The sequence below is a fragment of the Helicoverpa zea genome, chromosome 30, assembly GCF_022581195.2.
Source record: "Helicoverpa zea isolate HzStark_Cry1AcR chromosome 30, ilHelZeax1.1, whole genome shotgun sequence".
Taxonomy (NCBI): domain Eukaryota; kingdom Metazoa; phylum Arthropoda; class Insecta; order Lepidoptera; family Noctuidae; genus Helicoverpa; species Helicoverpa zea.
The window spans coordinates 5,267,926-5,294,372 of record NC_061481.1 but is presented as its reverse complement, the minus strand read 5'-3'; the positions used below and the strand labels follow the sequence as shown (position 1 = coordinate 5,294,372).

At 36.7% G+C, this 26,447-nt stretch overlaps 2 protein-coding genes across 3 annotated transcripts; one reads left to right on the top strand and one right to left on the bottom strand.

Annotated features, from left to right (window-relative positions):
• Nucleotides 1-12,205, bottom strand: LOC124644690 (zinc finger and SCAN domain-containing protein 12-like). Its single transcript, XM_047184200.1, has 11 exons — nt 12,008-12,205; nt 11,098-11,220; nt 10,481-10,699; nt 9,054-9,227; nt 7,759-7,887; nt 6,256-6,344; nt 4,696-4,818; nt 2,781-2,894; nt 2,293-2,437; nt 1,378-1,436; nt 1-206 (listed from the first exon to the last, which is right to left on the bottom strand). Exons 1-11 carry the CDS (start codon nt 12,137-12,139, stop codon nt 17-19), a joined length of 1,497 nt encoding a protein of 498 aa, XP_047040156.1. The 5' UTR covers nt 12,140-12,205; the 3' UTR covers nt 1-16.
• A 6,402-nt stretch (nt 12,206-18,607) lies between these two features.
• LOC124644589 (UPF0547 protein C16orf87-like) lies at nt 18,608-22,724 on the top strand. 2 transcript variants are annotated; one of them, XM_047184066.1, is made up of 4 exons: nt 18,608-18,918; nt 19,142-19,312; nt 19,807-19,876; nt 21,817-22,724. In XM_047184066.1, the coding sequence occupies exons 1-4, from the start codon at nt 18,859-18,861 to the stop codon at nt 22,002-22,004; spliced, it is 489 nt and encodes a 162-aa protein (XP_047040022.1). In that variant the 5' UTR covers nt 18,608-18,858; the 3' UTR covers nt 22,005-22,724. The 2 variants fall into 2 exon arrangements, with proteins under 2 accessions (XP_047040022.1, XP_047040021.1); XM_047184065.1 differs by having other exon boundaries at nt 19,807-19,885.
• The last annotated feature ends 3,723 nt before the right edge of the window (nt 22,725-26,447 follow it).

Sequence of the window (26,447 nt, the reverse complement as noted above, 5' to 3'; positions counted from 1 at the left end):
TAGTTAGCTTGAAAGTTTATTCTGTCACTATGTCGGGTGTTCGCTTGTGCAGGCGGGCGGTGTGAGCGCGTAACGCGTCGCGGCTGCTATAGCGGCGGCGACACTCCGCGCATGCGTGCTGGCGGCCCGCGCCGTGACCGGCGGTGAGGTGGACCGACAGCGAGGAGAGCGTTACGAACCGTTGCGGACAGTGGGGGCATTCGTATCTAAAGGAAAAACAGAAAAAAAGAACAAAACTTAAAGATGGCGGGTATAACCCGATCGATGACAAAACATCGATATTTACTGTAAAATGTTCACAGTATATAGGTATAGCCGTTTTCCCGCTACGACGTCCCGTGTGAACTACTGGGGCCCGATTCTCCTAAGTTAATAATGTCAAAATCGAATAGAAATCGAATCGCAATATGATCGTAATAGCAGTTTAACCATATCGGGCATTCTGCTACTAATAAAAGACCAATCGTATTCGATTGACATTTGATTGGTGTGCGATTGGTCTGCTACTTTGGTAATTTTGGTCTGTACGGTAGTTTGCTGTACAATCATTTTGCAATCGTAAATCATTTGCAGACAAAATGATTCATTATTGAATGACAGAAAAGGATAAAAACGTTTATAACAAAGAAAAAATAGCGGAATGCCACATACGCTTCAATCGTAATCGAGTCGGGATTGGATCTCAGTCGAATCGAGTCGAACGTGAATCGTATGTCGCTTAAGTAAAATTAGGAGAATCGGGTCCCTGGACAGTACCGCGATAAAATATAGCCTACTTATGTTACTCGGGAAAAATGTAGCTTTCCAATAGTAGAAGATATTTTTAAAACATTACAAACAAAAATAATAAAAACTCCTCTTTATAATATAGGTATAGATAAAAAAAAAAAAAAAAAAAAAAAACAAAAAACCCGAAAAAATAGATAACACTAAACTTTGGAATCTGCCATGAGTTTGCATACCGATGCATAAGCATGAGATCGGAAAGGTGAGACCTATGCTGCATGAGTTAAGGCTAAAGTAGTTTTTTTTTTAACATCTGTTTGAAAATTGCATGTAAAAATTCGTAGTAAACAGTTGTTTTGAGAAAACTGACGTTGATCTTATTGGGCCTAAGCCTACGTACAGAACACAATAACTTAACTCAAAATGACGGAAAAAATATTAACGGCCAGTTTCTTCATCAAAAGTTAAAGTTAAAGTAATGTCTAAAGTAAAAGTAACGGTCAAATTCGTTTTTTCAAGGCTAAAGTGACAGCAAAACTAATAGAAAAATTTAATTTAACCGTTACTTTTACTTTAGACATTACTTTAGCCATAACTTTAACTTTAACTTTTGATGAAGAAACTGGCCGTAAGTGACATAAAATAACTTACTTGTAAGATGACGAGTCTCGATGTCTTTTAGCCTTTTTGAAGTGCAGTCGTAAACTTTCCTGCAAGCAGAAAGATTACGTTATAATCTCATCATCATCTCTCGAGCCTTTTCCCAACTATGTTGTGGTCGGCTTCCAGTCTCACCGCATGCAGCTGAGTACCAGTGTGCCACAAGGAGCGACTGCCTATCTGACCTCCTCAACTCAGTTACCCGGGCAACCCGATACTACTCGATAACTCTGGTTGTTAGACTTAGGGCCCGTTCAGACAGACCGGCTCGGAGAGGAGAGCAAATTCTTAATACGTTGAAAATCGAGTACTTAGTATTTGTAGTGAGGTTCATTTTTGCATGCGCATCGCTGTTGTCATTAAGAATGCTTGAAGGCGCTCGGTGTGAAATAATAAGAGGAGCTGACTGACTCCGACCGCGTACTTTTGGCTCCGATTGCATGCTCTTTCAGCCGATCGGAGCCGATTCTGGTCAATGTGAATAGAAGAATGCGCGCCGATGCTTGGTGAATGGACTCTTACTGGCTTCTGACTACTCGATGTGTATTGTGTAGATTAAATGTTACAGGCACGGCTGCTGAGCACGAGGTCTCGGGTTCGATTCCCGAGACAAGAAATCGCTTTGCGGGTTTTAGAAACTTACACAAAGCAGCCTAGAATCTGGAAGTTGGTGATTGATACACCCGTGCATCGGAGAGCACGTAAATGTCGATCCTGCTTGTGATCTCTCTTCGGTGATGTCGGATTGCCGTCCCATCCTGCTATGACAGTGAAGGAATAGTGAGTGCACCTGTGTCCAAGCAAATGTGCGTGCACTATAATATGTCCTGCGCAGCTGGCTAATCTCCTTACATGAGAACAGCCGCCGTAGCCGATAATCGTCTAGGAGGACATCATCATACTCACCGGCGACTTGAACCTCACGTCACATTCGACGCAGTAGTAATCCTCTCGCTCGTGAACGCATTCAATGTGTTTGTGTAGCAATGAAGGATATATGAACTGTTTGCTGCATTGCGGACATTGAAGGCGCTTGGATTTGTCGTGACGTCTGTAAGTGAAAATGTATGTACCTATTTAAGTGTGTGAAGATAACGGAATATTTGTTAGAAAACATTTTCCTAACAGTAAATATATCGGCATGTGTATCTTAAATTGTTATCACACAAAATTAATTATTAAAAACACACGCTAGTCATGTGTTGTCATCAGAATTCAGAGCGTGTGCAAAAATCTTAATCGAAGACCGGGAAGTGGGTCAAATTAAGATTCTAAGATATTCTTACATACATAGTTACAAGTGAAGTTAATATAAGCGTGTTAAAAATAAACAAACTCCTTCTTTTTGGGAAGTGGGTTGAAAAGGTTTTAAAGGTAAATTTAAGAATACTCACATGGTATGCACTCGCAGCGACTCGACAGTATTGAACAGTTTGCCGCAACGGTGGCAAGCGTGACGCTCGCTGTTGTCGTGTGTTTTCACGTGGCGCTGTATTACTGTGCGTTTGCTACAACAAAAAGTAAATATTTGTAGGTATGTGAAATACCCAAATTTGGTATTAAAATTAACCTAACTTAAGTTATCTTGGAATTCCATCCATCAATCACGGTCCTTGAGTTGTCCGTCTTCAGATGTAGGCCTAATCCAAATCTTGCATCATGGAATCCAATGGAATATTATTTGATTCATATTTAATGAGCCAATCTAGACACACGGCAGTGTGTCCGCCAAGTTCGAGCAAAAAAAGCGACACACCGGCCGTGGGTTATATTACACGAACCATTTCGGGCCAAATTCGACCCCCCTGTAACTCAAAATCTATTTTATTTACGCATATCAAATTTCTAGTATCTATTGAGACCCCCTCACTTATCTAAAATACAAAATTTCATTAATTTACCTATTGTAGGTCTTGAGATATTGACGTCAGAAAATCGCTATTTTTACTATACACTCACTGACTGACTGATTCACTGACTCACTCATCAAAAACCTAGACCACTTCCAATGGTCGTATTGACTTGAAATTTGGCATGGAGGTAGGTCTTTATGTCAAGGTAAAGGGAAAAATCTGAAAATGGCCAAGGCCATACCCGGTGTAAATTTATACCCCTAAGGAACTAAAACGAACTAAATTTATCTATATTTATATAATATATCTTCGAATGGTTTGTATTTAGTTTAGTTAGAAGTAAAATAGTGTAGTTAGAAGTAAAATAAAAATCTGAAAACGGCCAAGTGTGAATCACTTTCGAAAATAACGAATGTGTAACTTTGATCCACGAACATAATATATGATAACATGTCATGTCAGTCAGTTGGTAAATCTAGTCCATTTAGTTAATCTAGTTCATTTCTTTGTAAGAAACATAGTGCATATTAAAAAATCTAAAAGATAGTATAAATGAGACATTCCTTTAACTAACTTCATCATAAGAAGAAAATAAAATAAACAACCTTACAAAAATAAATGAAATCCCACCCAAAACAAAAATGTGAAAGACTGCCAAGTTCGATAATATGGGAATGCTTCGCCTATAAAAGAAGTGAGGTCTGAATAAGTACCAAGTTCCATACACATACCTCAGCTAAAAATAGTTACTTTTTAATGATGTTACTTGGCAAGTTTTAATAGAAAATTAAATACTTGATTCATTGCGTTTAGTAGGTTTATAACAAGGTGTATGAAAACTTTCCAAGTAACATCATTAAAAAGTAACTATTTTTAACTGAGGTATGTGTATGGAACTTGGTACTTATTCAGATCTCACTTCTTTTATAGGCGAAGCATTCCCATATTATCGAACTTGGCAGTCTTTCACATTTTTGTTTTGGGTGGGTTCAAAGTATACAATATGTAATAAAAACTCTGTCAATTTATTTTACGATTGCACTAAAATTATTTTGTATAATTTATTAAAGGCGCGGCGGGACGGGACGGGACGCGACACTGAGCAGTTGTAATGTACTAGATATTACGGAGGCCGCCACACAGAGCCGTCCCGCTCGACGCGACGATCTAGTACATAGTGTCGCGTCGCCGTCCCGTCCCGCCGCGCCGCGCCCGCTGTGTGCAGAGACCTTATTAGCTTAATTTGCATAGCTTTCTCGGGAATAGAGAGAAAGCTTCTGTAATTAATTTTATTCTCTTTTAGAAAGAGTGTCCATGGAGTTTTTAGCCGGTTCTTCTCCATGAGACCAAATCTTTGGATCCGTGCAGCTAGTTTGACGTTTCGAAGGAGTTTTCATAGGCCTATTTGGAATAAAAAAATGACTTTGACTTTGATGATGACGGGTTGTATACGTACTTGGTAGTGAAGTGACACTTATGGCAGGAGTAGGCGGTGGGTCGGGCGGTGTGAGAGATGGCGTGATGCTCGAGTAGATGCTGTCGCGAGAGCCGAACCACGCCGCAGAGCTTGCATTTATATCTGTTAATGTGGGGTCACTATTACAAAAACTCCATTTTGAAAAATAACTTCAGGTTTCGTACATCCCAAGTTGTGGGACTTCAGAAGGGACATGGTGGGTTTTCCTCACTAAGATACTGATACACTCCCCCACATTTAGTTATTTCTAAAAATGATCATTTTCTTAGCCAGTTCCCTTTCTTGGTGCCGACTTCCAGTCTAACCGGATGCAACTGAGTACCAGTGTGCTACAAGGAGCGACTGCCTATCTGACCTCCTCAACCCAGTTACCTGGGCAACACGATGCCCCTTGGTAAGACTCAGGCTTCTGACTACCCGTAACGACTGCCAAAGATATTCAAATGCCAATGTCTCAACTGCTTGCGGCTAGACTGGAAGCCAACCGCGAAACATAGTTGGGAAAAGGTTAGGCAGATGATGACATGAGAGAGAACATAATTTAGTCCATAGGGGAGTAAACAAGGCAACAAGGAGTAGGGGAGTAAAAAAAGGCGTGGTGGCCTAGTGGGCAAAGAACCAACCTCTCAAGTATGAGGGCGCGGGTTCGATTCCAGGTCAGGCAAGTACCAATGCAACTTTTCTAAGTTTGTATGTATTTTCTAAGTATATCTTAGACACCAATGACTGTGTTTCGGATGGCATGGACGACTGTAGGTCCCGGCTGTCATTGAACATCCTTGGCAGTCGTTACGGGTAGTCAGAAGCCAGTAAATCTGACACCAGTCTAACCAAGGGGTATCGGGTTGCCTGGGTAACTGGGTTGAGGAGGTCAGATAGGCAGTCGCTTCTTGTAAAGCACTGGTACTCAGCTGAATCCGGTTAGACTGGAAGCCGACCCCAACATGATTGGGAAAAAGGCTCGGAGGATGAAATGTACAGGCACATTGTTGTTGGTCTATTTCCAACTACGTTGAGGTGGCTCAGTCGCAAAGAGTACATAAGGGTGTATATAGGAGGAAGGATTTATAGGGGGTAATTCCTAAATATATATATATATATATGTATAAGGAAAGTACATAGGGAGAGTTCATGTAGAGAGGATGCAAAGAAATACACATAAATAAAGAATAAGTGTAATGTTAGTAGTAAATTAGGCTTGTGCCCACTACGCTAGATCAGCCGCGGCACTTACCATAGTTGGGAAAAGAGGGGATTACATAGGTGTAGTATATAAGGAAATACATACATATATGTATAGGGAAAGGACCTAAGGAAGACCATAAGAGAATCCACAAAAACCTATACAAATAAAAATGAATTGTTGTTCGTTAATCTGATTAAAACTCGAGAACGGCTGGGCCGATTGAGCTGATTTTGATTTTAAAATGTTTGTAGAGGTCCAGGGAAGGTTTGAACGATACGAAGTTCGGGGGGTCAGCTAGTAAGAAATAAACATAACGTCACAAGTTAATTATATAAATCTGCTACTACACTTACCTAGTAGTATGTGACTTGATGTGTCCTCTCAGTGAGACGGGGCTGGGACAATACTGCGAGCAGATCTCACACTCGTATGTGCCGTGCTCCTGAAATATAACATTATTAGCTCAGCAATGTTGTAAAACTGCAGTTGGGAGCAGTCCTGGATTTATGAATAGGCCGTATAGGCCGTGGCCTAGAGGCGGCAGCGTCACAGGGGCGGCAGATTTCAGAATATAATAGTTATTTGTTATACAAGAGTGCAAAGTTGCTTTTTAACCGCGGCCTCAATTTTGATGACCGAGCAAGCGAAGGATTCTAAAATTGAAACACGAGCGTAGCGAGTGTTTCAATAATTAGAATCCTGAGTGATAGCGAGGGAAGCAAAAGAGCACAAGGTGAAAAATCTTTGCACTCGAGTGCAACACGTAACTTTTCATCCCACCTCATCGAGGAAATTTCTAAACTCAAAAAAAGAAAATGGCACGCACGTCATACATGGCAAATTAAAAAGATGTACCTATTAAAATTTATTTATGCAAAAACTCAGTTTAAAATGTAATGAGGTTTAAAATCGACCTCAAAACAATAAAAAATAATAATTTCATCCCACTTCATCGAGGAAATTACTAAATGCAAAAAAACAAAATGGTGCGCACATATGAGTTTCAAAATAAAAATAAGTACCTACCTATTAAAGTTCATTTATTTGAAAACTCAGTTTAAAAATGAAACGAGGTTAAAAATGTATGTAAAAACAATAAAAAAAAAATTACTTAGTTAATTGAATAACTATTTTAAGCAGTATTTTATTTGTTTAATATGTATTTGTTTGAAAAGTCTTATCAAGATTGTCACAAATGGAGTATTGCACACGATGTTCTAAATTCAAATCACTTTGCCGCTCTAGAGGATAAAAACGGCTTTTGCGCTCAGATATCAAAGGGTAAAACTACTCTTTCCGAGATGGTGGGATGAAAAAGTAGTTTTATTTAAATGAGATTTTTGAATGATTAATTTAGCGTTTGAATTATAAAAGCACGGGATATTTTCTTCTCAGTATAAGAAGAGGTCTGTGTCGGACGACAAAAACCACAAAAAATAATGTTGTCTCTCGACTTTTCTCACAACCTTCTTCTTCTTACTTCTGTCGTTTTCAGACAAGTCTTCTAAAATTCTTAACTAAACTGTCACTGTTACAGCCTTTTTATCGTCCCACGGTTGGGCTGCGGCCTCCTCTCACACGGAGAAGGATTGAGCATTAATCACCACGCTTGCTCAATGCGGGTTGCTGATTTCAGACTTTACAGTCCAGGTTTCCTCAAGATGTTTTCCTTCATCTTTTTATCAGCCATTGGTGTCCAAGATATACTTAGAGAATACATACAAACTTAGAAAAGTTGCAATGGTACTTGCCTGACCTGGAATCGAACCCACGCCCTCATACTTGAGAGGTTGGTTCTTTACCCACTAGGCCATCACGACATTCTTAACTAAAAAAAATAATAATTTCTAACTCACCAAGGAATGTTTTTCCATATGTGTCTGCAGCACATCTTCGAAGTTAAACCCCTTGACGCATTTGTGACATTTGTATGGCGCTCTCAGGTACGACTGCTCTTTAGCCTTCTCCTGTAACTCCGCTATAACCTGACAATTTCAAACATAAATAAATACCCAATATTTAGTACTAGCTTCCGCCCGCGCTTCACCCGCGTAGAGTTCGGTTATGTCGCGTTTCCAAGAGAATTCTTCAAAAGTCCGGGATAAAAACTATCCTATGTTCTTTCTCAAGATCAACTCTATCTCTGTACCAAATTTTATTTAAATCAGTTCAGTGGTTTAGACGTGAAAGCGTAACAAACAGACAGACAGACAGACAGAGTTACTTTCGCATTTATAATATTAGTAGCGATGGGAACGGGTAGTTTTAGCCGCTTAATATGTTTTTATTTTCTAAAGCCGATTTAAATACACGCATAGGAAGTGGTTAAGGGTGAGTGTTTTCGGGGCTGTCTCGTGTAATTCTGACTTTCGAAAAGTGCCTACTTTGAATAAATGATTTTTAATTTTTAAATGAAACTTGGCACACAGATATTCTAGAGCTTGAGAAAGTACTGAGCTCTTTTTTATCTACCTACCTACTCAAATGCAGCAAAGGTCCCAGAGGCATAAAAGAGACAGTTGCCATGCAACCAAACTTACACTCGAAATGTGCATATGCAGGAGAGCGGGACCTTTGCTGCATATGCAAAAGAGTAGGTAGGTAGATAAAAAGGGACTTAGTACTTTTCTTAAACAAATATTTTTCCTTTAGAAAACTATCATTCTCTGCGAGTAACATAGGCTATATTTTATCCCGGTGCGGGCAGTAGTTGACGCGGGTGAAACCAATTGTATACATAATATAATATGCAAGGGGTTGATTTGCATCTGTGCAATATTTCAGGAGGTTGATATAGAATACGAAAATAGTCGATTGGAATTACGGTAGACGGGAAATACCTATCTAATATGAGCTGCTTTTTATGTCTTTGTAATTTCATAGTAGGCATTTCAGAAATAACCCAATTTTATGAATAATCGTTGCGTATGCTTTGTGTTTGCATTTGTGTGAGACCACAGTTCCGTTTTAAGGCCAGTAACACACGCGCCGAGTTAAAATAAGACAGGTGTCACTGACTGATTTCCGAAAAAAAAAGAAAAAAAATACGTACCAATTTGTTTGTTGATTTGCTTCGAGAATCACTAGGATAATTACGTCCTTGAATATTGTACGGATGCAAATCAACAGCTTGTAGATGGAAAATTCTCACCTGTTCTTTAGTTAACTTAATAACAATATATTCATCAGTCTCCTGCACCATGCGAGAAGAGAATCCTTCTCTCAAAACCTTCTTCTTCTTACTTCTGACCTTGTCAGAAGTTTCTTCTGTGACTTCCTGCTTTATTACATCCGGTTCTACCTTGATTTCTATTTCTGGTGGTGGCTACAAATATATAAGTAATTTAACTTTGCAAAATACTGTAATATTGTAAACTGGTATAGTTACCGGCACGGATATTGAGCTCTCGGCGGAAGAGTGGGGATAGCTTTGCGCACTGTACATATATGGCAATCCTTACTAATATTATAAATCGGAAAGTGAGTTTGTTTGTTTGTTTGTTTGTTTGTTCCGCTTTCACGCCGTAACTACTGAACCGATTGCTTTGAAATTTTGCAGACGTAAAGTTAGAAGTCCGGATTAAATAATAGGGTACTTTTTATCCCGAAAAAAATAGATATTCCCGAGGGAAAACAAAAATATTGTTTGCTTGATGGATGGATTGTAGATGGCGCTGTGTGTCGTTTAAAACAAGGTAATATATTGCAAACGAAACAAAACTAAAAGTAGGTGTTCCGGTGATGCTCATGCGTAATCTCGATGCCCCTAGACTGTGTAATGGTACCAGGCTGCGTGTCACTCAGCTTGGGTGGAACATTATTACAGCCACTATTTTAACTGGCGCAGCAAAGGGTGAAAGTGTACTCATTCCTCGGATTCCGATTATTCCAACAGACCACCCATTTCAATTTAAAAGACTACAATTTCCTATAAGGGTTTCATTTGCAATGACCATTAATAAAGCACAAGGCCAAACTCTAAGGGTTGCTGGAGTACACTTAGAAAAACATTGTTTTTCGCATGGTCAGCTCTATGTAGCGTGTTCCCGGGTTTCCAGTGCCCAAAATCTGCATGTTTTTGCTCCACAAGGGAAAACGTATAATATAGTGTACCATTCAGTTTTGGTTTAACAACTAATCGTATCCAGTGTTACATCGCGCTTCTTAGATTTTTCCGTGGGAATGAGAAGTTTTCTTATAGTTGTGATTTATACCGCAATATAACCGAATTCCACGCGGGCGAAGCCGCGGGCGGAAAGCTAGTAAACCAATAAATCGCTTCTGCGCAGGTGAAGGTCAGGGCCCAATATCCGTGCCGATAACTATACACTGATTACTGTTTACTGTTGCTGCTATAACAACCAATACTGAATACTAGAATAAAATAAATGTTTTGGACTCCAAAACAAGAAACCTGATTTTTTGTACTTATCGAACTAAAAAACAATTTGTGCTGAGTGCAAATCACACTTGTGACGATATTTATACTTTCAAGCTAAATACGCAGCGATTGAGATTTTTAAAACAGAGAAATGCGATACTCAGAAGGATTTCAATGAAACAGCAGATAAAACTTGCCTCATAACTCTCAGACTTTCTCCTCTTATTCTTATAATCATCCTGCAACATCACCAGCGGTACTTCATCATCATCATCATCACCCGCATGGTCCAACATCGCCTCATCATCATCGTTACAGTTATCACTGTACTCCGGGCCATAATACTGAGTCACGGTGTTAGAAGTTGTAATATTGTAGGTGCAGATGCGTGAGACGTAGTAATTTGATTTTGTGTCCTGAAAATTGAGTATACATATATGATAATCTAGGAATTATTACTATTTGTAAGGCCAGTTTTTTTTACTATAATAAATTGATTTATCTGTTACGCTAATCTCAAGCAGGACCTGCTGGACATATTTGAAAAATTCTCTCAATTTAAGATCTTTCTCATGGGATGGGAGACTGCTGGCTGAAGCTAGTAAAAAATGTATACACATGTATTGCTAATATTTATTTAGTAAGCATTTAATGAAAAAATACAGGTCATTATTTCTAAACAACACAAAAGCCAATAATTTACTTAAATTCAAAACATGTAGATAAATACTTAAGCAACTTATTAATGACAGTGCTTAGCAGTTTTGAAAAATATCTGTTCAGCTACGTTTGAAGTTGACTGTTCAATACATACCTCACTAACAGCACTGTTCAACATTTCATGAGCTCTCTGACACTGCTGAGAGAATCTCATACACTTGTTAAGCAACCATTTGCATACCAGACATAGATTCATGTTGTCCTCCAGAACGGAAGCCTGTAATAGTAATATAGAATGTTTTAATCAGTTTTATGGAAGTTGTGGTAGCATCCTTGGCAGTCGTTACGGGTAGTCAGAAGCCAGCAAGGCTGACACCAGTCTAACCAAGGGGTATTGGGTTGCCCGGGTAACTGGGTTGGGGAGGTCAGATAGGGCAGTCGCTCCTTGAAAAGCGTTTGTACTCAGCTACATGCGGTTAGACTGGAAGCCGACCCCAAAATAGTTGGGAAAAAGGCTCAGAGGATGATGTGGTAGCATAGTGGTGGGCCAATGTACCTTTTCTAAGTTATAGACATGTACTCACCAAGAATATTGATTATTGACAGAGTAAAGACAAAGAAAACATCAACTCAAGAATGCCTCGGTTGGTAAGATGTGTTGGGTATGGAGGCTTTTGCTCACTGATATGATAGGAAAGAATCATTTTCTTGTTTGTCTGTACTATAAACGCTAAACTATTGAACCAATTTAAAAAAATCTTTTGCTATTGGGAGGCTACACTATCCCAAGGGAAGAATTTAAAAGTTCCCCCCGGAAGCGGGTGCAACCGAGGGAAAAAGCGTTGTATTTAATGAATAAAAGTCTACGAAATCTCTTTATACACCAATGTTTTTTTTTGTCTTAACCCACAGATTTGCCAAAACGTCCGTAAATACTGGCTTAAACAGTCATAGTCTGTAAAACTGTAATTACCTAATAGTAGTTGCGATAGATGTACGCAAAAAAAAATAAAATATGTTTTCTTTCAATGTTTTGATTAAAAATACAAAAATAAAAATATAACCTTTTCTACGAGATTTCGATACGTATTTTTTTCCATTGCAGTCATTGGATAAACTGCTCCTTCTACCTGAAGACAGCCCCGACACATAATGTTCATATCAGAATTAAAATAACTATGGTTTTCAGTCATCATTAATTATTTTTTCAGTAAATTATGAATTATTATTATGAACCAAAACAAAGCCTTCGTCAGTATTAGTGATGTAACTTGTTTGAGTTTGGACTTTGACATAATTAAGGTTATCGTTGGATATGACCAATTTAGTCGATTTTAAAACCGTATTTCTGTCATAGTGTAAGGCCGTATAGAAATAAAGCTGGAAACTTATAAGCGCTTATCGGCGCTTGACAGCGGGTTACCAGACCCGCGTAGAAAAATATATGGACACTTCTTCTATCTTTGTTAATATCTGGATGATGCTGGCACGGTAGTCAGCATGACTATTTACACACAGCGTCATGCGTCTTCTGCTTAACAGGCCTCTCACATTGATTTCAAAGAATGTTGAATCGGAAAATCAAGAAACCATCCTTAGAACATTTTATATTTGCGGAATAAAAGTATGGTGTTAACAGTTTAAATAAAATAACATTTATACTTAATCACTTTAATGATTCACAATCAAATACTTATTTATCACATTCATTCAATGATAATGCTTTCGAAAAATAGAATTACTCATTGATTATTATAATCTTATAGATACCTATACCCAGTTATCGTCAATCTTAATGGCGTTTCGTCACTAACTTCGGAGCTATAGGAAGTGTATATGGCCCTATCACCCTTCCCTCATATTCTTTATAGTTATTTCTGTGCAGCCAGCTACTCGTGATATTCTAAAAGCCGCCATATTGGATGTCTATAAACCTACATAGTTTTCATAAAAATAGCTGTTGATATACAATATTTCAATATACATATTAGGTATCGTATACACTTTACATAAGACTAATTTAAAAATTGTGTCCGTTGAATTACCACAGAAAGTTTGCCGCCAAAAGTTTGCAGATTTGTTTTGAATAGGTAACTGTGTGAAAAAATACTCGTGCATCATTAAGGGTTATCTAAAAGACGTACTAATTACTTTTTTTTCATTTGCCATGGCTATTATACCTAGGGGTAGGTAGGGTAGGTCAACAGCAAACCTTCTGCGGCCTAGTAGCAGATATCTATAATACTATTATATTATATTAAATTCTCCTTTAACATGTTATACATTTTTAAGAGTAAATAGTAACTTCTGAAAATTGGACATTATATCTCTATACCTTAAATAGTAGTTCCCCTGCGGGAGCTTTTGTCTACCGGAGAATCGACAAAATGACAGATCGAAGAAAGATTTCTATCGATCCGAGCATGGCGATGTTTGACATCAAGAAAAGAAATGTTTCTTTTCTTCATCGACATGTGTCTATCGCGTCGATCATGACGACTATATTTTCTCTACTTTTGACATTTGGGAGTAGATATAACTTTCTATATGAAATGTCAAATACTCTACATCTCATCGGACCTAGACAAGAGTAGACAAGAATATTATTATAATTTTAAGTTCTCAAATAGCATTTACAAAGTATGTCGGGGTCCTACCGTCGTCATGTGGTCAGTTTTAATGCTGAGAAGAATCAGTGTAAAGCTCAAAGAACGTTTGTGATAAATATTTGGAACAATTAAATAACAAATTACACCTTAGAGCTATCGCACATTGCAAACTTTTAGTCGGCCGATAGATTGTTTGGGCTCATAAATCAGTACCTACTTGATCGAAGATACCTATGAAGATGAATGGTAGTATGTACGCACATTACAAAGATTGGGTATTCAACTAACTGTATCAGACCGACTTAAAACTTTGTTTGCAATCAAGATTTTAATGAAAATAAAAATTTGCCAACCATCGCGTCAACTGTCGGTCGACTGATTAGTCTGCAAAGTGCGAGTACTTTCAGTTCATAGGTAAACACAAAAAATGTAAACAATTCTTAATTTAAAATGTAGAATTTAACAATTAAAGAAAAACACACACACTCACACATGAAAATAGAACATTATTTTCATAATAACAATTTAAATGGAATTAGAAAAAAAAAACATATATATAACACAATTCACAGTATGTACTACAGACAGCACATCAACCTACCTTCATCTGTCAAATGTCTTCAATAGATTTTCAACTTTATCACAATAGTGGAAAGTTGATGTTCGTTTGGTAACATTTGACAGATTCGGGTAGACCTGCTGACGTCTGTGCTTACATGCTTTAAGGATAGCACTCGAGTCTTATTACCTACTTAATATCAGTAGCATTTATGCATAACTATTTAAATAACATTAAACGTACTTATACATTAGTAGTAGGTATAATTTGAGAATTGGTTGTGATATGCGTATGTAAATAAAATATAACGTCTTTATAGTCTTCCTCCCGAGCCTTTTCCCAACTATGTTGTGGTCGGCTTCCAGTCTAACCGCATGCTGCTGAGTACCAGTGTGCCACAAGGAGCGACTGCCTATCTGATCTCCTCAACCATTCACACACAAATTCAGTCTTGGCGCAAGAGTGCGATTATTAATACTGGTGGTTAACGTACCACTGTAGGTATTTTCCCAATCGTATCAATTTTACTTTCGTGATAAAAAAGCTCATGCTTTTCTTTAGCTCCTAAAATATCTTCTTTACAAGTCCAATATTAAATGCTGCAAACAGCACAGTCTTATTACATCTCAATCACAAGCTTTATTTTAGGGCAGCCTAGATGATTAATTATATTGCGCAATATAACGAATTGTTCAATATTTACCATATAGGAGTAATAGTGAAGCTTGCGCAATGATATAGTTATCGGCACGAATCTTGAGCTCTGACCTACATCTGCGCAGAAGTGATTTATTAGCAAAGAACCAATCCCGAGTGACGGCTATGACGCGATGCACTGCGTGCCAATCACCGCTTTAGCCCGCTCCCGCGCCTCACTTCATACCACAAAAGGGACCCAATAAATTACTTCTGCGCAGATTTAGGTCAGAGCTCAAGATTCGTGCCGATAACTATACTACATGTGACAGAGTTGTGTTGCAGATGAGTTGGTTCCACCATACCATATAGGAAGTGGTGGAGGGCGTCTATAGGGGCTGACTTTTGTAAACTTGGTTTTTGAAAAGGGCTTATTTTCAGCTTACTTTAATTAAACCGTTTTCTTATTACTGATCTTCAACGACATTGTCTTGCAATATTTTCCTTGTAATATTGCGCAATTTAATTGATCGTCTAGTTGGCGCCTTACAAGAGACCTTTGCCCGGCAGTGGGCCTGCACCACGCTCAGTCTAATCTTTTATTCTAAAGCCCAGACTCCACTGAATCAGAGCAGAGAAGTTTTTAAACAACCAAAAGAATTTCAGTACCTAAACATCTCGTATAATCATCGGCACGAATCTTGAGCGCTGACCTTCACCTGCGCAGAAGTGATTTATTGGGTCCCTTTTGTGGTATGAAGTGAGGCGCAGGGGCGGATAAAGCGGTGATTGGCCCGCAGCGCATCGCGTCATAGCCGTCACTCGGGATTGGTTTTTTGCTAATAAATCACTTCTGCGCAGGTGAAGGTCAGCGCTCAAGATTCGTGCCGATAACAATACTCTAAAAAAACAACTCAGTGGTATCCCTGGGCGTAGTAATTAATTCTATTGGCCGTATAAAAACTCTTCCACTTCGTTCTGTTGCAGTCTGGAGATAAGTTTAAACAACTTAAAATTGAAAACATTAGATTTTTACATAAGCCACAAGTCTTTTCGCATTTTTCCCGATCCTATCTAATACGAATTCATGAAAAAATATATACTTATTCTTATCTTGGTATGAATCTACATACTTGAATTATATGATTTCAAAAAATATTTCAATGTTATATAGCCTATTTATCGAGGGACACTATACATAATTATGTATATTATAGGATACATTTTAACCAGGTGCGCGAATTAGTTATGACGGGACAGAAACTAGTAGGTACTTATCCTACTTCTAACTCTGAACTTCTTTTATAGAAATTAACTCCCATCTTAACTTATATGTACTTTTCATAAGCTTCCGTTAATATTTCGTAAGTTGTAAGAAGTTACTGTAAGGCAGCGTCTACACGGTGCATGTAGCTGGAGCAAGTTAACATGCGCAAGTGACAAGAGCACGCGGGTGGGTATCTTGCTTTGGTACACGCGCGAGTCGCTGGACCCGCACGTTTTTAAAATGCATGTAATCTGCGCATGTGCCTCAACATGCGCAAGCTACTCGCACCGTGTAGATGCACCCTTAATTACATAAGCTATTTACATGAGCAAAACTTAACTAACTTAACTTTTTAAATAGCTGCCTTAAAAAGTCTCAATAACATTAAAAATAAATAATTTTGAAAATAACGAAAATAACAAATGTGTATTCACATAAATTAAATAGGTAATTTTTAAAAAACTTTGGTTTCAATCACAAGCAATTTCGATTTTTTTGAGTATTTTTACGTGAATGTAAAAAGAGTAGTGGAATTACTCAATTTGAGCAGGCACTAAAGGTATTCTTGATATGACTTTTTATTTCAAAATCAATCTAATAATTAAATTAAATATAAAATAAATTTATAGTTACAAATTAAATGTAAAAAATGTTATAATAACAATAACTTAATCCCTGAAGATCTCTCTCCAGTTGTGTCAGATTGCCAATCCATCGCACTATGAGAGTGAATGAACAGTGAGTGCTCCTGTGTCCAAGCAAATGCTTGTGCACTATAATATGTCTTATGCAGCTGGCTAATCTCTTTATATGAGAACAGCCGCTGTGGCAAAAAAAACCATGGTAAAGTATTTGTGCAAGACATATCAAGATAAGTGCCTTCTCATATGGAGTATACATTACATCATCTGCCTAGCCTTTTCCCAACTATGTTGGGGTCAGTTTCCAGTCTTACCAGATGCATCTGAGTACCAGTGTTGTACATCTACTGTTGTCTGTGAAACTCTTCAATATGCTTTTTCCAGTGCTTCTTAGTGCAGACCTTTGAGCAAAGACGGCAACTTACCATGCCCTGTTTGGTCAAAACCTTCGTTTCACTGCTTAAAGGATAGTTTACTCTTAAATCGAAGACCTCTCGATCACTATCTGTAACCTTTATTGAAGTATTTTCATTTAATTTTCTGATCAAAAGGTAGTTGTGGCCCAGTTTTTTTATTTCCACTATGACGTTTGTGTTTAAAACTTTTTCGAACCAAACTTGGTTTATGGATTTTAGATCGCAGTATGGTGTCTGGCCGGTTAGATTGAAATGCTGTTTTCTTATGTGATATTTGAGTTGGCAAACGTATTGGAATTTCATAAGGCAGGCTACGCATGTATGTTTCTTTGGCTGCGTTCTTTTTCTGAAATAAAACAGTTGAAGTTCTTTAATGGCTGTTACCAATATTTTACCCATCTGTTAAAGGAATTCGACTTGTATGTGGCTAATATCAACTTTCTATCTCTAGTAAGCAAATCAACCGGATAGAATATTGGTCATCTATACTAATATTATAAAGGAATCATGTTTTATTTGTTTTTATCCTAAAAGTTCCGAAAGTACAGAACCGATTTAAAAAAAATCTTTCACTGTTGAAAAGCTACACTATTCCCAGCAAAGGGTACATTTTTGTCTTTGCTATGGACAAAGTAAAGTTCCTCTGGGACGCGAGTGAAACCGCGGGATCAGCGTAGTTATAGTTTAAGTCATGATGTTGAAATAAAGATTTTTTTTTAATTTAAATTAACAGAGATGGCCTATATTTTTAAATTGAAAAAATATAGGAAAATTAAATTATCAGAGTAACCAACCAACATGTATCCAATCAAGGCCATCGAGATTAAATTTTAAAATTCGAATGCAGTTACGCAACTTAACAAAAATAACTTAATAAATCTCCTCAAAAATATTGAATTACTCACCTTTTTGAGAACTTTTGATTTTTATTATGAACCCTAGACATGTGTTGATTTAATAATACTTTATTTGGAAATTTCATTTTACATACAATGCATATGAACTTATTTATTTGCCCGTCGTCGGCTACATTATGAATAAGTATGTGATTCGAAAGTAGTTCCTTATTTCTAAATTTAGCGTTACAGTAATCGCACTGTGTTAACATTTTTGTTTCATTAACTTTTCTTATAGTAAATACAGTTTCCGCTTAAGAAATGATCAATATAATATTTTTTTAGTTTTTGTTTATTTACAAAATACTGTCTCGTAAGCGAATCGTTTCGTTATCAGCTGTCAAAACTCAATGAAATGTGGAACCTGTGGAACTGAAAGGGAAATTCAAGTTGCGTTCCGAATCAAGCAAATACTTCCTGGAGAGCAACTTTTAATTTCTTTTGCATTGTTACAGCATCAATATTTTGTTGTCAATGTACCCTCGTTTCTCAATCATAAGCTATAAAAAATAAACCCACTACTGACGCAATTAGGAGGTATATCTGACAATAGGTGGATCCAAAATAGAGCGCTGAGAACATAGCTGGCGCAACTCGGAACGCATCGTGAAAACTGCGAAAACTGGCAGGCCATGATTGACATGTCATCTGTCAATTCGACAATCGAGCGTATAGTTATATGTCAATGATCGAGCGTTGGTAAAAAAATATATCGAAAAGATTTCATCATTAATACAAAAACATCATTTTAAAAAGAAAAAAATCTAGAAATAAGTGCAACCATAGCCTATGTTAATTTGTTACAATTAGTAAAGACATTAAATTGTGAATATAAAAACTATAATGAGCCTGTGAATGTGTGAGTGACGTGAGTGTAAATAAATACAAATTATGAGAAAAATGGGTAAACACAAGATGATTGCGAAAAGCTGCCCCAAATGCGAGCTGCAGGTTAGAAATAAATCTTATTATAGTTCCTTGTTTTCCTAAGTATAAGTTGAAATTAAGACTGGCAGTTCTTGAAATCCCTTTTCGAAAATAGACTTGAAAAAATTATGTCAGCTGATTTGCTGTTCGAAATATTAACACTGGATTAGTGGCGACCTTGGCTTATAAACTTAAAATAAAAAATAAAAAAAATCTTAAGCCTAAAAATATATTAAACCTCCTTCAGGTGGCAGTAGCTTCAAAGTCATGTAAATGTGGGCACACATTCTTCGCGGCCCGTCGCGGGGCGGACTGCTTGCCAGCCGTCGAGGACATCAGACGCAGGACCGGCAGGGTGCGGAGATCACAGCCACAGTTCTATGATGCTCAGCATTATCAGAAGCAGATTAAGAGAAGAGTGAGTATTAATTTGTCTAATAGGTTTTGAAACAGAAATTCTAATTGGGGATTCCAGTTTAATATTCACCATAAGCATCTTTTTCATACTGGTGGCTCATGGCTTAACATAAACACAATTTTTTTATTTTTTATTTCAATCATTCTGATAAAACTCTTTTGAAAGTTTCTAGTTGAAAAGATCCAAAAGATCAGCATTATCTCACGCTCTAGGGCCCAAACAGGGCATACCTACATGCTGAGCGCTTACTTTTTTTCCCAATTATAATGCATTTGTAGTTTTCACGTTATTTTCCTTTTTTGTCAGAGGTGCAACTCTCGTATGAATTTTGTGTGGTCTTTCTTTCTTTTTTCTAAAAAAATTGAGCCTGGACCCTGGACTCACTTCAGACTGAAAACCAATAGTTAATACACTACAATTTTTTCTGATAGATAGGTATCTGATACTGCAAAGACTCACAGAATTAAAGCGCAATTTCCCAATTCTGTTTCCAGTCTCCTAAAAAACGGTCTCTATCACGCTCAATGGACGAGGACACGAAACCAAAAGACAAGAATGAAAGTGGTAAGTTCAGTAAGTGCACTTTATGTTCTTACACAGTTGAGTCCACATCACAGACATGTAATCATGTATTTAGCATGGGTATAAAAGTTTTACTTAATGAAAGCAGGTGAGCTATACTTGTGTGGGTAAATTTTCTATCAGAGACACTCCCGCCTGACCATCTCTTTTAAAAAAAATCTATTACTTATCAAGGGTTTTCTCTGAATCATGTAGATCTTAAACACAAAAATTAATCATGTAAATTAACACACATGAGTATGGCTTACCTGTTTTCATGAAATAAGGCTTCTATGTATAACTAATTTGTGTTGCTTGATCTTATCTTGTATGATTTGGGCTCAACATAATAATAAAATTGTGCTTTATGTAACATTGTGTGTCACAAATCCTTTCACCTTTATGTACCTACATATGTGGCTGCTATATGTAAAAGATAACAATGCTTGCTATTTATTGTTATTTTTTTTATTTTATTTTTTTATTTTTATTTATTCCTTTACATCAGGCAACTAAGGCCCATAGCAAATACTATACATAAATAGTTAACATAACAATTCTTATAGGTAAACTAATACATACGAAAAATAAAAAACAATACATAAATAATGAAACAAAATAATAACTATAAACTAATACATAAAAAAAGAACACAATTTAGTCTATTTTTTTTTTTTTATATATATATACCTGCCTACTACAATTTTTCTAATTTTGCCAATCATTTTGATAGAGAAATGATTCAGTATATTTATTTAACCTGTAGATAGATCCATTGCTTTGTGATTGAGAGATTGAATTTTAAATTTGTCATTGCACCAAATGTTGCATTGGTAGAACACTCACTGTTGAGAGGCAGGAGCACGATTCTGCTAATTTTACTTAAGCGACATACGATTCACATCCGACTGAGATCCAATTACGATTGAAGCTTATGTGGCATTCCACTATTTTTTCTTTGAAATAGACGTTTTTATCCGTTTCTGTCATTCAATAATGAATCATTTTGTCTGCAAATGATTTACGATTGCAATATGATTGTAGAACCGTATAGACCAAAATGGCAGAACAATCGAATGTCGTTAGAACACGATTGGTCTTATATTAGGAGCAGAGTGCCCAATATGGTTAAAACTGCTATTGCGATTCAATTTTGACATTATTAACTTGGAGAATCAGGCCCCTGGTGCTTTAACAACTTTGTTTTTCTCACCTTACTATACTCCGATATTTCTTTAATTTTTAGGATTATAGTAACGCATCTCTTCTTATAGCTTTGTACCCCCATTTATCTTGACCCCTGCATGACCCCCTCTTACCCCAAACTAACATTGTGATTAATATTTGTCATCGCCATCCGTCCTTGCAGACAAAGCCCAATCGGGCAGAGGAAGTGCGCGCACGTCCGCACCGGACGATTGCCGTAAGCACAATACACTTTAACTAGTAGATTCTGTTCATTTAATATCATTAATTAATCTTCTAATATTTACAAAGTAAGACTTTGGTGTTTATAGTAAAGGTCATATCACACATGAATGGCAACGCACGGCAGCTCCAGCTCAGCGATTGAATTGCGAACTTGTCATTTGAATTTGACCAGTAAATCGTGTCTCATATAAAACATTTTATAAATTTAGTATAAAAAGCCAACAATAACTGGGCCGTGTCATGTCGTTCATGTGTGCCATGACCTTTATGGATCCCAATTTGCTATTGAAACATGTAAAATGTAGAATCAATATCATTTAGGTTTTATTTTTTTAAATAATGTTGAATAAGTACTTACAGATTTTTGATTGATTTTAATAAATCCAGAGACAATAATTGATAATAACTGCAAGTCATAACAAAAAAAAAATACATTATGTCTATCCAATATAACCAAATTTTAGTACAAACCAAACTGGTATTATAATTATACCAAAAAATTCTCCCCGCAGCCCGAGCTCGTCGCCGCCGCGCCCTCCGACGAGCACAACGCCCCCCACCCGGCAACAACAGTGGGGAAAGGACGCGAGACCCCACGCCGCAATTAAGACCCCCTCAGCTAGCTCGATGCCGTCTCATATTACAGGAGATTAATAGAAAAATATCAGCTGTAACGTGGCAGCCACCTAATGATATGTAAAAGTATTCGAGCAGTTGACTTGACCCCTTGGTATTATTTTGAGTAGTTGACCCCAAAGTGAAATGCTGTTGACCCCCTTGCTTTGATTATTTTTTAAATTTAATCTTTTACAGTCAGGCAACAATGGCCCATAGATACATACATTAAAAACTAAAATACATACATTATATTCAAAACTTGTTATAATATATTATTATGACCCCCACAGTTAGCCAGATGTCATCTCATATTGTATGAAATTAATATCAATTGTTACAAAAAGTTTTATAGATATTATGATGGTAAAATAACTTGTAGTTTTAAAATAACTGTACCTCTAATGGTTGCTTTTACGTCAACGTTTTATTTTTTCAAAATATTTTTCAATGCTTTGAAAACTTTTTCAAAATTATAATAAAGGCTTAATTATTCTAGATATTATTATCAGTTATCTTGGATTGACCGAGTATTATCTAAAATACAAAATATTTTATTTTTAGTCTAAGTAAAAATAAAAAAATTGAAAAAATATTATCTATGTGTGTTTTATCGGTTTTATCTCCGGAATTACTTCAATGAATTGTGTTTTCTTATCCGAGGGGTCAATAGTGCATTTTGTTGATAGTCATTGTTAATTTTATTGTCAGCTGTAAAGGCTAGATTCGACCGGTGTCCCTCGCTGTAAAAATTTTGGGGATAATTGTGTGTTGATCTTAAAATTAAACTCATCTGGTAAGAAAATCTAATGGGTATTCCTTAACTATCTATCCTTATATTATAATCTATCTATCCTTTGCTTTGCGATTAGGGATAGAACACAATTTATATGGCGCTATAATGTCAAAATTCGATCAGTCTGACACCAGTATAATAAACCTTGTATTATGTTGCCCGGGTGACAGAGTTGAGGAGGTCAGATAGCAGTCGCTCCTTGTAATACACTGATACTCAGCTGTATCCGGTTAGACTGGAATCCGACCCCAACATAGATGGGAAAAGGCCCGGGAGATGATGATATTAAAATTCGATCCCTAATCGGATATCAATGGATAGATAGGTAGGTTAGGTTATCTTATGCCTACCATTTTAATAAGTAATAATAACTAATTAGTAGTACAGACATTTGTTTGTAAATAACAAAACATCTGATAGCACGATGTCGTCATAGTATCGTATCTAGGGGTCAGAATAACAATGTTTTGTTGTGTTAGGTAACTATCCACCTTCTTTGTTATAGGTCAAGGTAACTACTGCGGATTTAGATAAAGAAAGCGTATGTTACCCTCTATCTGCGCATTTCTGTAAACGCTCAAACGCTCTGAAACGTTTTGAAAAATTATTTTGGGAAGTAAGACTATCCACGAGTGACATTCAATTTTTATCTGGGTACGACGTAGGTCCCACGGGACGCGATTAAAACTGCAGGCAGACAGTCTAGTTATTTATATAGCACTAGCTTCCGCCCGCGGCTTCGCCAGCGTAGAGTTCGGTTATATCGCGTTTCCAAGAGAATTCTTCAAAAGTCCGGGATAAAAACTATCCTATGCACTTTCTCAAGGTCAACTCTATCTCTGTACCAAATTTTATTAAAATCAGTTCAGTGGTTTAGACATGAAAGCGTAACCGACAGACAGACAGTTACTTTCGCATTTATAATAATAGTAGCGATGAGATTAACTATGATAAAATTCATCTCTAATCGCAAAAGAACGGATAGATAGGTGATAGAAATCCACCTTATTTCAGTATACTTTTTTAGTTAACAGCTGTTTTTAATTGACCTAATTAAAAATTATTACGTCTCGGTAACGAAACATTGCTACTGCCCATGGAGTAAGGAAAGATGAGCGGAGATGCTATGATGCCGGGTGTGCGTTCGCGCAGCGGAATGTTGTTGAATTTAAAGATTTTAATTATGCAGATAATTAGTGTAAGACGTCCTATAATTGTGTATGGTAAATAAAAATTTGTGTATGCAGCCATTGAGGAGAAATTCACCAAAAACAGATTCCGCTGGGCGAACGTTGGCGAACGTTGTCCTGGCGGAACTTTTTTTAATCCATAGACTTTAGAAGAAAAGAGATGTGTCCGAAAATTAGTGTGTATTTGTGTATAATTGATTATGTATGAATGAAATCAGTGCATGCATAAACTTCGGAGAAATTCAAGTTTCCGCTACCCGAACGTTTGGCCATTAGCTAGTTTTCATATAAAGCGCTTACATAGAGAGCTGTAGATTTTTACATACGTTGTTTTGAATTTGTTTATATTTGTTTAAAAAACAGATTTAGAAAAAGTCGTAGGGTTTAAAAGATAAAAATATAAACGTAAAATACACTTATTAGGTCTTAGTTCTTAAAATATGCAGTTTGGGGTCTAGATTTTCACGTTTACACAAACCTTGTAAGTGTCTCCAACATGTTGCCAAGTATCAATGATGTTCCGTTAGTAATTAAAAAGTTATAGGATATTTTACCATGAATAGATCACTGTTTACAAAGCAGTCGAATATCACGACGTTCTAAAGGAATTGCATGGTAAAATGTATGCCAATAATTAGTTTAATCATTCAACTATTCACTTGCAAAATTGTATGTCATTAAATTCAGTAATTAAAGAAAGACAATTATAATACTGACGGAGCATCGAAAACCTACATAATCCGACCAAGTTCGGATAGCTACAAAAAAGCGGCCGTGCCATATGTCTAAGAAACGTTCTTAACTTGGAAGGTTAGTATATTTATTAATATGGTACAGTTGCGTACACAAGCTTTAGGCAAAAATAAAACAATTGCATTTCTTGAATGAAAAATATTTTTTTAATAATAACGCCACTATCTACGACATTTTAGTTAAAATACGTAACGTTTATTAACGTTATTTTTAATCACGTAGTTAAGTAATTTATGTAAGTAATAATAATAAAAATATTTTTGTACACGGATATTTAAATAGAGAAGTACTTGTTAATTGAAGATTTATTTTTATCGCAGATAGTGGCATTATTATTAAAAAAATATTTTTCAATCAAGAAATACAATTGTTTTATTTTTTCCTAACGCTTGTGTACGCAACTGTACCATATTAATAAATACTAACCTACCAAGTTAAGAACGTTGCTTAGACATATGGCACGGCCGCTTTTTTGTAGCTATCCGAACTTGGTCGGATTATGTAGGGTTTCGATGCTCCGTCAGTATTATAATTGTCTTTCTTTAATTACTGAATTTAATGACATGAAATTTTGCAAGTGAATAGTTGAATGATTAAACTAATTATTGGCATACATTTTACCATGCAATTCCTTTAGAACGTCGTGATATTCGACTGCTTTGTAAACAGTGATCTATTCATGGTAAAATATCCTATAACTTTTTAATTACTAACGGAACATCATTGATACTTGGCAACATGTTGGAGACACTTACAAGGTTTGTGTAAACGTGAAAATCTAGACCCCAAACTGCATACTTTAAGAACTAAGACCTAATAAGTGTATTTTACGTTTATATTTATATCTTTTAAACCCTACGACTTTTTCTAAATCTGTTTTTTAAACAAATATAAACAAATTCAAAACAACGTATGTAAAAATCTACAGCTCTCTATGTAAGCGCTTTATATGAAAACTAGCTAATGGCCAAACGTTCGGGTAGCGGAAACTTGAATTTCTCCGAAGTTTATGCATGCACTGATTTCATTCATACATAATCAATTATACACAAATACACACTAATTTTCGGACACATCTTTTTTCTTCTAAAGTCTATGGATTAAAAAAAGTTCCGCCAGGACAACGTTCGCCAACGTTCGCCCAGCGGAATCTGTTTTTGGTGAATTTCTCCACAATGGCTGCATACACAAATTTTTATTTACCATACACAATTATAGGACGTCTTACACTAATTATCTGCATAATTAAAATCTTTAAATTCAACAACATTCCGCTGCGCGAACGCACACTGATGCCGGTATGTCAGGTGGCATGACCAAAACGATTAGTTACGATTGAATTAACGAGGCGTGAGGGTTCTTTAGGACATCTATCTCCATAGAGGGCGTATAAGAGCGAAGATAGTAACGTTCCTCGTCCTCCCAACACCCGCATGTTGTCGCGCTATTTTCTTTGAAGATTTTCCGTTATGACACCTCCGCTAGTCATTTTGTTCTCCATGTTACTGACCCTAAGATTTTTTTGACACTTACTGTTACTGTTACAGCCTTTTTATCGTCCCACTGCTGGGCTCAGGCCTCCTCTCACACGGAGAAGGATTGAGCATTAATCACCACGCTTGCTCAATGCGGGTTGGTGATTTCAGACTTTTTATAGTCCAGGTTTCCTCAAGATGTTTTCCTTCACCTTTTTATCAGCCATTGGTGTCTAAGTATACTTAGAAAGTACATACAAACTTAGAAAAGTTGCATTGGTACTTGCCTGACCCTGGAATCGAACCCACACCCT

Bases quoted from the DNA above. Each gene is read 5' to 3' on its own strand.
- LOC124644589 (XM_047184065.1), top strand. From the start codon at position 18,859: ATGAGAAAAATGGGTAAACACAAGATGATTGCGAAAAGCTGCCCCAAA. The intron at 18,919-19,141 runs GTTAGAAATAAA...AACCTCCTTCAG, and splicing joins GCCCCAAATGCGAGCTGCAG to GTGGCAGTAGCTTCAAAGTC. The intron at 19,313-19,806 runs GTGAGTATTAAT...TTCTGTTTCCAG, and splicing joins AGAAGCAGATTAAGAGAAGA to TCTCCTAAAAAACGGTCTCT.
- LOC124644690 (XM_047184200.1), bottom strand. From the start codon at position 12,139: ATGATGACTGAAAACCATAGTTATTTTAATTCTGATATGAACATTATG. The intron at 11,221-12,007 runs GTTATATTTTTA...TTACTATTACAG, and splicing joins ATCGAAATCTCGTAGAAAAG to GCTTCCGTTCTGGAGGACAA. The intron at 10,700-11,097 runs GTATGTATTGAA...CTCAATTTTCAG, and splicing joins TGAACAGTGCTGTTAGTGAG to GACACAAAATCAAATTACTA.